Raw genomic sequence first — 12,514 nt, 5'->3', positions numbered from 1 at the left:
TGGATTCCCAGTGGAGCTGCAGGAAGAACTGTGAGCATAAGGAATCCCTGTACATCCAGTAACATCCTAGACAACTCATCTCACATCACCTGGGGCATCGCTGCTTTCCAAGTACAGTTCCTGCTTCTTCTTTCCTCAATGATTCCTACAAAGATTCTCAATATCCTTGAACACCTGGCTTTAAAGCTCCTGACATCCACACCCCGTTCTGAGCTTAGGCTCTGCAGCATCCCAAGGAGAAATACAGAGGCCGTCAGAGGGTCCTGTCCAAGTGGTCCCCATGAAGCCCATCACCGTCTCGCCTCCTCCCCACATCAGCCTGGTCAGGCCTTCTTGGTGAGACCATCACTGGTAACATCGACAGAAATATGGCGTAAATCTCAGCACTTCTTTTCAACATCACCCATTGGTCACCTGCAAGGATATTCCCTCCAGCATTACAATACATTCTGATCGTCAGGTACAATTTTGTTCAATTATCTCCCCGAAGGGCAAAATAAGGTTTTTACATGCTAGTGACCTCACACATTTCTCCTGGGGTAAATAGATCCTAACAGCCCACCCCACCCACTGAGACATAAAGACACCCGCTGTGTTTCCATCCATGTGACCATGAATGTGTAAAGTTCCCCTCTGGTCCACAGCTCATGAAGGCCAGGGCAGGTGCTGGGACATCTGTTCCAATGCAGGCCCTGATTCCACCTGCAGAATAATGGGCTCACCTGGTTCTAGGTGCCGGATGCCAGCCCTTCCCCTCCCCCATCCCACAGCCTCTCGGTTCACTTTTCAGGTCCAGATCAGAGGGTCCAGGCTTGTCCTGTGACACTTGTTCATCCTGTTCTAGTTGACTCTCTTATCATCTACATTCAGCAGGCAGGTTATTTATGATTTAAGATACTCTATTAATATTATTGAAAAGATTGAAGCAATATGGGTCTCGTCTCATGAAATAGTATGGAGGAACGCGCATCTCACAGATAGCAGCTTCTACATCACTCACTGTACAGGTGAGATCACTGGCCTGAGGGAGCATTTACCTTCCCCAGACTCACAGGTGTGACATCTCAGGGCAGAAGTGGTGCCAGTGTCACATGTACAAGGGTGTCAGTCAGAGATGAGGACTCACCTTGGACTTTTTGGACCCAGGAGAGATGACACCACAGATGACACTGATGACAGCATCCCACACCCCTGGCAAACCCACTGTACAGTACAGACACGCTGTGACTGTCTGATGCCCAACACACACCCTTGCACACTCAGATGCAGATGCCGCATCCTAAGTGCTCACAGGGAGACGGGATGGAGCTGTGCTCTGCTCTCCAGCTCTACGGACTCATATCACCTCAGGCTGCGTCCCAGGACTCAGGGACCCAGGACTCTGGAAAGGTAATCTCAGGTGGAGTTTTCAGGAGAACATCCTTCCTGAGGTCGGAGATTTCCTCTGACCATGATGGCCTCAGCCTCTGCAAGCCATTCACTCTGAAGGTTCACTTCCAAGCATCATGCCTGTTCTCTCACCCAGGGTGGTGGGGACTATGTGAACTGAGCTCCCATGTCACTGTCAGTGACACAGAGAGTAAGAAATAATCACTTCCAGGAGGAGTGAGTCTGTACTGTACCCACAGCTGGTTTCCTGACCAGCCCTTCAGCATCACTTCACTCCTGGACAAAGAGGCCCCTGGGCATGGGGAGGGGACCAGGTGGGGCTGAGTTCTCTGAGGGCACAGTCAGAACACCCCTCACAGGGGCAACTCCAGACACAGGGACCTCCCTTCACTGCTTTCTGCTTTTTATACAAAGGTCCCTCCCATATGCAAATCTCCCCTTAGGCCACCAGGTAAAAACAAAGCACCAGTTCCCATAAATGCAGGCTTCTCCTCCAGCTTGAGGAGATTTTCTGGGAGGCGTGAATCTCATCTGCAAGAAGATGAATCCACTGTGGTTCTTCCTCTTTCTGCTGTCAGCTCCCAGAGGTGAGTGTCTCGGGGATTCAGACAGGAACACACGGGGAAGCTGCCTCTGAGCCCAGGAGTCACCGTGCTTCTCTCTGTCCACAGGTGTCCTGTCCCAGGTGCAGCTGCAGGAGTCGGGGCCCAGCCTGGTGAAGCCCTCGCAGACCCTCTCCCTCACCTGCACGGTCTCCGGATTCTCAATAACCAGCTATGCTGCAGGCTGGGTCCGCCAGGCTCCAGGAAAGGGGCTGGAGTGGCTTGGTTCTATATTGAGTTTGATGGAGTATGAAGAAAGCACAATCTATAACCCAGCCCTGAAGTCCCGGCTCAGCATCACCAGGGACACCTCCAAGAGCCAAGTCTCCATGTCACTGAGCAGCGTGACCCCCGAGGACACGGCCGTGTATCACTGTGCAAGAGGCACAGTGATATGAAGTCCGTGTGAGCCCAGACACAAACCTCCCTGCACGCTGGCCCATCCCCACCAGGGGCCGCTCATGACCCACCGAGTACAAAGCTGAGCCCAGAAGCAGGTGAAGGGGGGAGGCTGGGAGGGATGCTTCTCAGAGCCTGGGCTTCCTCTTCCTGCCAAGGAGCTCCACCAGAGATACTTTTCTCTGTCCTAACGTTTCATTATTTTGTGTTATGTCATTCTCAGATAATTGTGTGTGTGTGCGTTTTAATGTAAATTTTTTTGAAATAAGATTGATTTTATACACTTGCTTACACACACACACACACAGAAATAATCGTAAGGTGTTAAGTCTTTTTTTCTGCTTTTTCTTCTCACAGAATCTCAATGCAATGCTGAGGTTCACCCTATTTTCTCGGTGAGTCTGAAGCGCGAAGCTGGTGAATGTCCTGAGAAGTCCAGCAGGTATTTAAACATTGTTATTATTATAATTATTATTATTATTATTATTATTATTTATTATCATTATTATTATTTCTTTTTTGGTTTTGTACATGTAGAAGGAAGAGACAGACCCTCCATCTTTCCGTCACCTGCACAGAACAGCTGGTGTCTGCGGCATGCAGTGCTGTAGGCGCTAATGGCACAGTCACCCAGCACTGCACGTGCAGTGACCCTCATTACAGATTCCACACGTGCAGCTTTTATTACCACCCACAACACACATTGTCCTTTCCTGGTCATTCAGGGACATGTACCGTGTGGCCCATTCCTTGAATCACCCAAGACACACACATACACACACACACACACACACACACACACACACACACACACATCCCCATCTGAGGTCAGTGAAGTTGATACTCTCTTCCTTTGTTTCAACACCCATCATGAAAAAGATTAGTGCCATGTTTTTCACATTTCTGTGATATGTAACAGTTGTTGAACGTGACCTCAGGCACAGTGATGAAGAACAGCCTAGTGTGCCCACAGAAAAATGGCCGTGACTGGACTTAGGAGAAGATATATGTGCCAGGTCAGCTTCATTCAGCCATGAGCTACATGGCCATGGGCTGTGAGATTGATATTCATGTTTCCAATATAAATCTCATCCAGAAGATAAAGACAAAGGTTTAATCATAAAGCGCATGAAAACCTCCTGGCCATTCCTCCTCTGGGTTCCATCTCCCAGCCATGAGCATCTCCTGGCTCGGAGGAAGGTAGAATTCCCCGGTGACGGCTGTGAAGTGGGTGTCTCATGGTTTCTCCTTCCCCAGGTGTCCTGTCCCAGGTGCTGGTGCAGGTGGTGGGCCCAGGACGATGGAAGACCCTCTCCCTCCCCTGCTCGGTCTCTGATCCTCCATCACAGACAGTGCTGACTGCTGGGACTGGATCCCTCAGCCCCAGGGACAGGGCTGGAGGGACTGGGGGCTTTGGTTCTGGGAAGCACAGGGTGCATCCTGTCTCTCCAAAAGGCCTCTGCACCTCCAGACACACATCACAGACTTAGGGTTTCCCGCAGCTCCGTCCTGTGAGGACCCAGGACTCAGCCCTGCATTCCTGCCCCAGGAGGGCAGGCAGAGGTCAGGGTGCATCCAGACACCCCCTCCCTGCAGAGGCCGTTCCCGCCACCAGGGGGCACGCAGTTCAGCAGGCAACCAGAGGACCAGTTTCAGGGCAGGTGCAGGGGATGTCCCGGGGGGGCGTTTCTCTCAGAGGCTGGGGTCTCCCCACGGGACCCTTGTCTCCCCCGCAGGCTCGATCCGTCGTGATTCCAGGGAGCGTCCCTGCCTCAGAACATGGTACGTTTTTTCGTGGAGTCGGGTGTGTCTGTGCTAACCCGTCTCTCTTAGGACAGGCTGCACAGAAAGATTTCTTCTAAGAACTTTATTTTAAATTCAGGCCAGTAAGTGCCCTTTTTTCGTTGTCAAGTTGTGAATCATTTAATGGCATAAATAATTCTTCTGTTGAACGTCACATCTGCTTCCACCCTCTGATGGATTTCCAAGTCCTCTCATCCTGAAAACCTCCTCAGTCCTGTGTGATGCAATGCCTTTCCTATCAATAGTATGAGTGATGTTTATACTTGTAAATTTTTGTCCACATGGCACGGGAGTTATTTTGTTCCTAAGAGGACATTTGGAAATGTCTTCACACAGGTTGCATGTGACACCTATGGTGTGTTGCAGGTACCTAGTCATGTGCTGGGTAGGTAGACAATAGAGCTAAAATAGAGAGAGATAACAGGGAACAATAGAAACAGGTGTATCCTCATGAAATGGGAAATAACCATAGAATGGACTCCATAAACCAAATACAGGAAGTGGTAGAGGCTCAAGTGTGTTCAGGTGATGCAAGTGTCCTCATGAAGATATTTGTAAAAGCGTAAATATTCCAATGCTTTGGTAAATACTTTCTAGCCCACTCCTCAATCACACGGCGAGCCTCTGTTTCTCCCTCTAAGAAATCGTCAAACATCTTCCCAACTGGCTGCCATGCGCACTCCCTCCAGCAAGTGAACGAGGGCACTTCTGTTCTACACCATCTCCAGTGGCTGACTTTTTTACTACGTTTTGCGCTTTAACTGTTGCAACAGGTGCGAAGCAGTACCTCTTCATTGTGTTATTTTATGTCTTTCATGAAAAATCTTGTAAAATCCCTGTTTTCTCTTCTTTCTGGAAGTATCTTCAGATCACTGGCTCAGTTTTCATTGTTTTTATTTTCTGTTGCTGTTTTCAAGCTGTGAATTTACTGAATACACATGACACAAGTCCTTGATCAACTGTGATTTTCGAAAGCATGTTCTCCACGTCTGTGCTTTAATTCCCATCTCAGTGTCACTGTGGCTCTTGCTGTCTCCAGAACAGGGTTTTGAACAGACACAGAAAAATTAAAAAGAATTGGATGAGTCATGTTTCTGGCATGATATCCAAAAACACATCATGAAGCTCACGGTCACCCACAATGTCTGCCACGCCCCTAAGCCCAGGCTACCCTCAGGGGTGGAGGGTTAAGTCCCCCTTCTGCAGGGGGTGTGATCCTGTTGAGTCACCTGGAGTTATTCCTTCAGGGACATGTGTCTTTCCATCCCCATTAGTTTTCTTTCTGGAATCTCTTTATTTCAGTAGGAATCACGGACGTTTGTTTCCTACTTTGTGCTAAAGTTAGATACTAAGGCATTTGCTTTGCTTCCGTAACGACTACATCCTGGCATCCACGGGGGCTCTTTCAGGTGGTCTCCTGTCTCCTCTTTACCTGCCCCCATCCATTTGGGTGGACACTTCCTTACTTTCTGCACCCACAGGAACCTGCAGGATAATCCTTTGTATCCTCTTCTCCAGCCCTAGACCTAACCAGTCCTCAGATGAGTGCTGGCTCCTCTTCTGGAGAAGAGTATTAGGAACCAGGACGTTGGCTACTAGGATGCTGATGCTGGTGTCCTGTCGCTGTAGGGGGCGTTGAATCCAGACCCCATCACCTAACAGACCTTGGGAATGTATCTGTGTGCACGACCCACGTATACATACACACGTCTGCAGCTATCTCTGCATCTCACCTCTGACCTGTACTGAGGTAACTGTGAGAACATTCGCACTTCTCAGATCCTAGTGCAACACCACATGGTGAATCCAGGCTTTCCCCTTTCTTGTCGGTGACTTTCCATCCAACGGGGAGAAACCTGGCTGCACCGATGCCATCAGGTACTGACTGTTCAATTCCACATGCACGGAAGGAACAGACCCGTTACCTGGTCCCTGGTGGAAAAGCCACTGCTCTCCAGGCCCCAGGGCTTATGTGCAGCGTCTCTGACTTCCGTCCTCTGACTCCAATCATTTCTGTTGTCACTTTTAGTTCTTGTCCTTTCGTGATATAATAGTTTAGTATTTAAATTGCTGAATACAAGTCCACTGCCTGAATGCATGGTGCATTGTTTACCTCCTAATCTGTGGAGGAAAGTCTCTGTTGCTGGCACTTTAGCTCAACTGTAAATGGAGCTACTACAATAACTCATGGCCGTCTGTGATGGAGAGGTGAGCTCCAGGTCAGGTGGGGAAGGATTAGGGCATGACTACTGGGACCTTGTGCTGAGCTCCGTCCAGGTTTGTGAGAGATTGTCCTGAGGAAGGGCTGGGGTGCAGGCACCACTGCTGACCCAGGCATCTTGCTGAAAGGAAGCCAGGGCCCAAGAAACACCCGCACCGGTGGACCCAGGGCCCAGCCCTGAGCCCTGGCAGAGCCCCCAGCCCACAGTCAGGTCACCCTCCCCTACAGCAGGGGGTGCCTCGTAGGAGCAGGTCCTACCGCTGATCCCGAGATGCTCACAGGGACCCTGCCTGGGCAGGTGGGCTTCTCCTGCAGGCCCTCCCAACGCACACACGGGAACAAATGACGGGGCTGCTGTCACTTTAAGCTGTCAGGGCCGTGCCTGTGTCTGGGCACCACCCGCACCTGGGACGTTACTGCGCATCTCCCAATGGGAGCCTGGGTCCCCACGTCCTACGTGCTAGGTGCTCGGCACAGCTGGATCACACGGCAAGGGGAGATGCCGGGAAACAGGCCAGACCCAAGTCCAGGGCCCAGGTCCTCCTCCCCACGACGCAGGAGGACCTAGGAGCTCAGGCAGGACTCTGGGCTGTCCGGGGAGGAAGACACACCTGTGTGCACGAGAGGTGACACCACGTGCTGCACGCTCAGCAGGACCAGGTGGGCACGGGTGAGGGAGCTGGTGAGGAGACCCAGGGGGTTTGCACCTGTACCACCTCGACCTGCCGGCACCGTGTCCAGTTTATCTCGCGGTAGGTGTATTCTGGCCAGCAGCCTCGGCCCCGGTCATGTCCATGTCCTTAAGCTTTGTCGCCCTGTGAGCACTTGCCTCTCTCCACAATTTCAATTTCCTGTTTGTCTCTTTAATACGATTATCTGATGTATTGATGAGATTTTGACGCTGAGCAACTTGTCCCAATTTGAGGATCTTTGAGGAACATTAGATAGCATTTTCTCAGCATCTATCTGTCACGCACCCCTTGTTTATCCTGAACGCTCCACACAGCCTCTGCACGTGTGGGTGTAGTTTATACCTGTGGTATGTGGGTCACAGTGACAGCTGCCTCACAGGCTGTGTGTGCACGTGGGAAACAACATATGGGTGCTAAGTGTTTCCTCTGGAAAAGTCACATGATCAAAGCTATATTTCCCCAATGCTTTCAACACCACAAAGTCCAAGCCTCTCACACCTGCTCTGGAACCTGCCCTTTCTGAGGCCATTCAGGGACATCACCTCTTATACACTAGACGGTCATGCAAATAAGGTTCTCCCTCTGCTTATAAAAGTCAGCCCAGCCCTGACCCTGCAGCTCTGGGAGAGGAGTCCCAGCCCCAGGATTCCCAGGTGCTCCCACCCAGGGCTCAGGACTGAACTCAGAGGACTCACCATGGAGTTCTGGCTGAGCTGGGCTGTGCTGGCTGCTATTTTACAAGGTAATTTACGGAGAACAAGAGATGCTGAGGGTGTGAGTGGATGCGTGTGAGGGAATCTGTGGATGAGTGACAGGGTCCTGACCAGGATGTCTCTGTGTTTGCAGGTGTCCCGTGTGAGGAGCAGCTGGTGGAGTCTGGGGGAGGTTTGGTGCCGCCTGGGGGTTCTCTGAGACTCTCCTGTGCATTTTCTGGATTTTGTTTTGAGGATTATGTCATGAGCTGGGTCCGCCAGGCTCCAGGGAGGGGGCTGGAGTGGGTCGCAGCCATTAGTGGTGATGGTAGTTACACATCCTATGCAGACGCCGTGAAGGGCCGATTCATCACCTGCATAAAGAAGTCCACTAACGAGTTGTGTCTGTGCATGGACAACGTGACAGGCGAGGATACAGGCTTGTATTACTGCGGAGGAGCGACACGGTGAGGGGACGTCCATGTGAGCCCAGACAAAAACCTCATGCAGGGAGACAGTAGGGGGGAAGCAGTGGCTCAGGACCTCTTTCTGAGGGGAGGGACTCAGGACTCAGCAATTTTGCCTTCAGCCCCTGCAGCAGGTGCAATGGTAGTTAAGGGCTGGTTTCCTGTCAGGGTCTGGGGTTTCCTCTCCATTTGGCAGTTTTCCCTGGAGGACATCTCCGGACCTGTGGTTGTGTGCTTACACATTCAGTCTGTGATTAGAAGTCATTTAGAAATAGGAAAAAAATGTTTCAAATACGAAAGGCAGAGTGTCAGTTACAGTTAGATATGCAGGGTTTCCCTTGTATAAATCTTGTCTAAATTGAGCGCTATCAAAACTATCACAGTGGATTTATTACAGGGTGAAGATAGTCTTCCTTCCTCACTGTGAAATCCCTGCCCGGCCCTGCAGAAACACCAGCTGCCCCTGCCGGGATGCTGGCTCTTGGCTTCTCTGCTAACCTCTCACATGAGAAGTGTAAGTGAGCTGAGCAGCACCACCGGGTCCTCGTGGGTCACTGGAAAGGATGCCAGGTAGAGCGGACCTGGGTGGGGGCTTCTACTTGGGCTCCTTTCTTCCAGGTCCGATACGATCCCTATAGGCTTAGCTAATGCCTGCATCCTGGTCTACTGTGCACTTTACTTTATGTCAAATATTCACCATTGGGGCTATTACCAAAGACACATAGGTGGATCGTAGGGAAAGGTTATAGTCAGGTGGATAAAAATACGCATTTTCAGAATATGCAGGAAACAAATGTGTGCTCCTTTCTTCACCACAGCCTCTTAGGTGAGCACGAGAATGCAGGAAAATCTCACCTGTTCTCACTCCAGGAAGAGTCCTGCAGCCTCACCAGGCAGCCCCCTCTGTGCAGGAACCCCTGCAGGGGCGGCCAGGTCCAGTGTGGAGAAGCCCCGGCCTGGACAGGAGGGCTCCCTGTGCCCTGATGTGCGCTCCCCAGCACCTCCCGACCAAGTCCAGGCTGCGGTCTAGCTTCACTTCTGCAACATGCAAGTAAACTGACACTTACATCACCTGCTTGGTGTGCATATTTAGGAACAAAATAATAAAACAGACACTGAGTCCCGGGGCCCAGGGTAGGGCATCCCAAATGTTCTTCCATGGAGGACTCTTTGCTCTGAATTAAAGTGACTTAAGAAAGAGCCAAGGCAGAGGGACACTCTGACCTTCCTCCCTGTCTCCCTGGAGCAAGAACTAATCTCTCAAATGAAAGGTGTTCTCCCTGCCTCTGGAGGAGGAAGTGAAACTGTCCTCCACCCCAGGTCCTCTGCCTGCCTTTTTTCTGTGGAAAAACTTTAGCCAAAGAATAAGTGTAATCAGAGAAGTGAGAAAATGCAGAATGAAAGGAAAACTGTACAACAAGACTACATAATAATGGTTTCATCATTAAGCAAATCAAGGACCTTTCCTTCCTTCTCCAGGGCTACAGACAATATTCTTGTCCACATCCTACGAGCTGTCTTGTAGCCACTGAAACTCCCTCCAGGAGGAAGAAGTTACCTATGTGATGACCAGACTGTAGCCATGACACAAGCTGCCACAATCCCAAGAACTGTCCTCAAGGAAATGGGGACAAACCAACCCTGGAACTGAAGATTAAATGTACCTAAAACAGTCAAGATGACGCTGGCCAGACCAGAGCAGGACCAATTTCAGGATGACTGTCAGAGCTGACTGTGCTGTGTCTGCACGTAGCCCCTCCTTCAGTCTTTAAAGCCCTTGCCCACGGTGTATAGGCAGGAGGGGGGTGTCCTATGGACAGAAGCCCGTCCCCCTCCCAGCTGCAGGCATCCAAAATAAAGCAAGCTTTCCTTTCCACCAACTTTGCCTCTTTCTTGGGTTTCGAGCATCCAACAGCTGGACCCTCTTTCTGTTACAGAAGGACACTCTCATCACCAGATGTGAGGAATTTGGGCCTGGAAGCCTCTGTGAACAAACCTTGCTCCTTCTTTAATGCCCTGCCCCACCCCCACCCTCTACTTAGGTCCTTCCCTAATTGAGCGCCCAAAGCATACATTTCTTTCTCCTATGAATTCCTCACAAATATGGGATCTTTGTCTAAGAATTTAAAAGCTGCCTGCTTTGCTCACTTCTGGGTGCATTTCTTTGACATGTCCATGCCCATGGTCAAACTTTATTTCTTTTCTGCTGTTAATCTGTCTTTGTCAGTTTTACCATCACTCCAGCTCCGAGAACTTAAGAGGGGCAGAGGAGGAGAGTTCCCTCCTGACAATCCCAAGCTGTCTTCCCTTCAGCCTCACTCTTAGCAGCCTTCGTGCTCACGGCCACTTTCACATTCCTGACCTCATCTTGTCAACATCTTAGCAGACATCTTCTGGCATGTCTACTTTGCAATTCCATCACACCTTTGTGTGTTTCTTCCAAATCTCTGTGGCATTTCAGTGTCCATTTTCCGGACACACACAGGCTATAAGTCATTCACCTCTCAAAGGACATCTTGCATCTTTCCAAATTTCACAAAATATGAATAAAGCTAAGTAAACATCATGTGCAGCTATGTACCTGGTCATAAATTTTATTTTCTTTCAGGTACGTATGAAAGAGCACTATTGCGGAAACATAAGATAAGACTATGCTTACTTTTGTAAGAAGCCACCAAAGTGTCCCCCAAGGGGCCCCCGTTCTGCATCCTCCCCAGCAGTGAACGCACCCCATGCTGCTCCACCTCCTCCCAGGGTTTCAGGTCCTCAGTGTCCTGATTTGGGCCACTCTAGTGAGTCTGCAGGATCTGCCCTTGTATTTATTTCTATTTCCCTGCGACATATGTCCTCCCACAGCCTTACTTGCAACCTGTGTGTCCTTTTGGTGAGGTGTGTGTTAAAGATTTTCGCCCATTTTTTACCAGTCTTGTTTGTTTCTTGGTGTTGAAATGAAGACTTCCTGGTATACTTTAGATAACAGTCAGATACACCAGGTATGTATTTTGCAAATATTTTCTTCCAATCTGTGGCTTGTCTGAAGAAATTTCAAATATGCATGGTATAATTTTCATGCTTCTCAACAATTAGGTGTTTCAACCACAGTAAAAAGTTAGCTAGGTGAACGTTCACTACCTAAACCATGGGGAAGTGTATGTGTGAACATGTGACAGTAGATTCAAAGCCGTCTTTCAGACACGAGCGTGGAGTGTGGTAAGTGGACGGGGGATTTCTTCAGAGATGCTCTTCTGGAAAAACAGAAATGCCCCAACACACCATGACTCCTGTCTCACTGGTAAGAACTCTGCTGCACGTCCACAGAGACCCTGATCCCCGGTGAGAGGGTGAGAGCTCATCTGTTAGCATCCCCATGTTCTAACCCTGACTTTACCTGAGGTGGACCTGAGGCTGTGGGTGGTGGTCACTTGAATGATTCCATGGTTGTAGCCATGGATGGAAACAACAGCAATGCTTTTTGTAAAATAATTATTAGTAGTATAATTTATGTTGTTCCAGAGCAGAGATAGCCAATTATTTTGAGTAACACATTTCCATAGCTTAACATATATTTACTAAATTTTAGACACCACGTTGTGTCCTCATAAGGGAGTTTCATCTGCATCCCTCTTGTTTCAACCTGGATTCCCAGTGGAGCTGCAGGAAGAACTGTGAGCATAACGAATCCCTGTACATCCAGTAACATCCTGGACAACTCATCTCACATCACCTGGGGGCACCGCTGCTTTCCAAGTACAGTTCCTGCTTCTTCTTTCCTCAATTATTCCTACAAAGATTCTCAATATCCTTGAACACCTGGCTTTAAAGGTCGTGACGTCCACACCCCTTTCTGAGCTTAGGCTCTGCAGCATCCCAAGGAGAAATACAGAGGCCGTCAGAGGGTCCTGTCCACGTGGTCCCCATGAAGCCCATCACCATCACTCCTCCTCCCCACATCAGCCTGGTGAGTCCTTCTTGGTGAGACCATCACTGGTAACATCGACAGAAATATGGAGTAAATCTCAACACTTCTTTTCAACATCACCCACGGGTCACCTGTAGAGGATATTCTCTCCAGCATTACAATATATTCTGGTCGCCAGGTACAATTGTGTTCAAATATCTCCCCGAGGGGCAAAATAAGGTTTTTACATGCTGGTGACCTCACACACTTCTCCTGGTGTAAATAGATCCTAACAGCCCACCCCACCCACTGAAACATAAAGACGCCTGTTACATTACCATCCATGTGACC

At 49.7% G+C, this 12,514-nt stretch overlaps 2 gene segments (V, D, J or C); both read left to right on the top strand.

Annotated features, from left to right (window-relative positions):
* Positions 1-1,903: 1,903 nt before the first annotated feature.
* LOC130852480 (immunoglobulin heavy variable 4-59-like) lies at positions 1,904-2,389 on the top strand. The segment is given in 2 exon segments: positions 1,904-1,976; positions 2,061-2,389. Coding segments are annotated over 2 exon segments (375 nt in total).
* Positions 2,390-7,772: 5,383 nt separating this feature from the next.
* LOC130852481 (immunoglobulin heavy variable 3-23-like) lies at positions 7,773-8,269 on the top strand. The segment is given in 2 exon segments: positions 7,773-7,848; positions 7,953-8,269. Coding segments are annotated over 2 exon segments (363 nt in total).
* Positions 8,270-12,514: the final 4,245 nt, after the last annotated feature.

The sequence above is a fragment of the Hippopotamus amphibius genome, chromosome 4 (assembly GCF_030028045.1).
Source record: "Hippopotamus amphibius kiboko isolate mHipAmp2 chromosome 4, mHipAmp2.hap2, whole genome shotgun sequence".
In the NCBI taxonomy this organism is placed as follows: domain Eukaryota; kingdom Metazoa; phylum Chordata; class Mammalia; order Artiodactyla; family Hippopotamidae; genus Hippopotamus; species Hippopotamus amphibius.
This window is presented reverse-complemented; position numbering and strand designations above follow the sequence as displayed.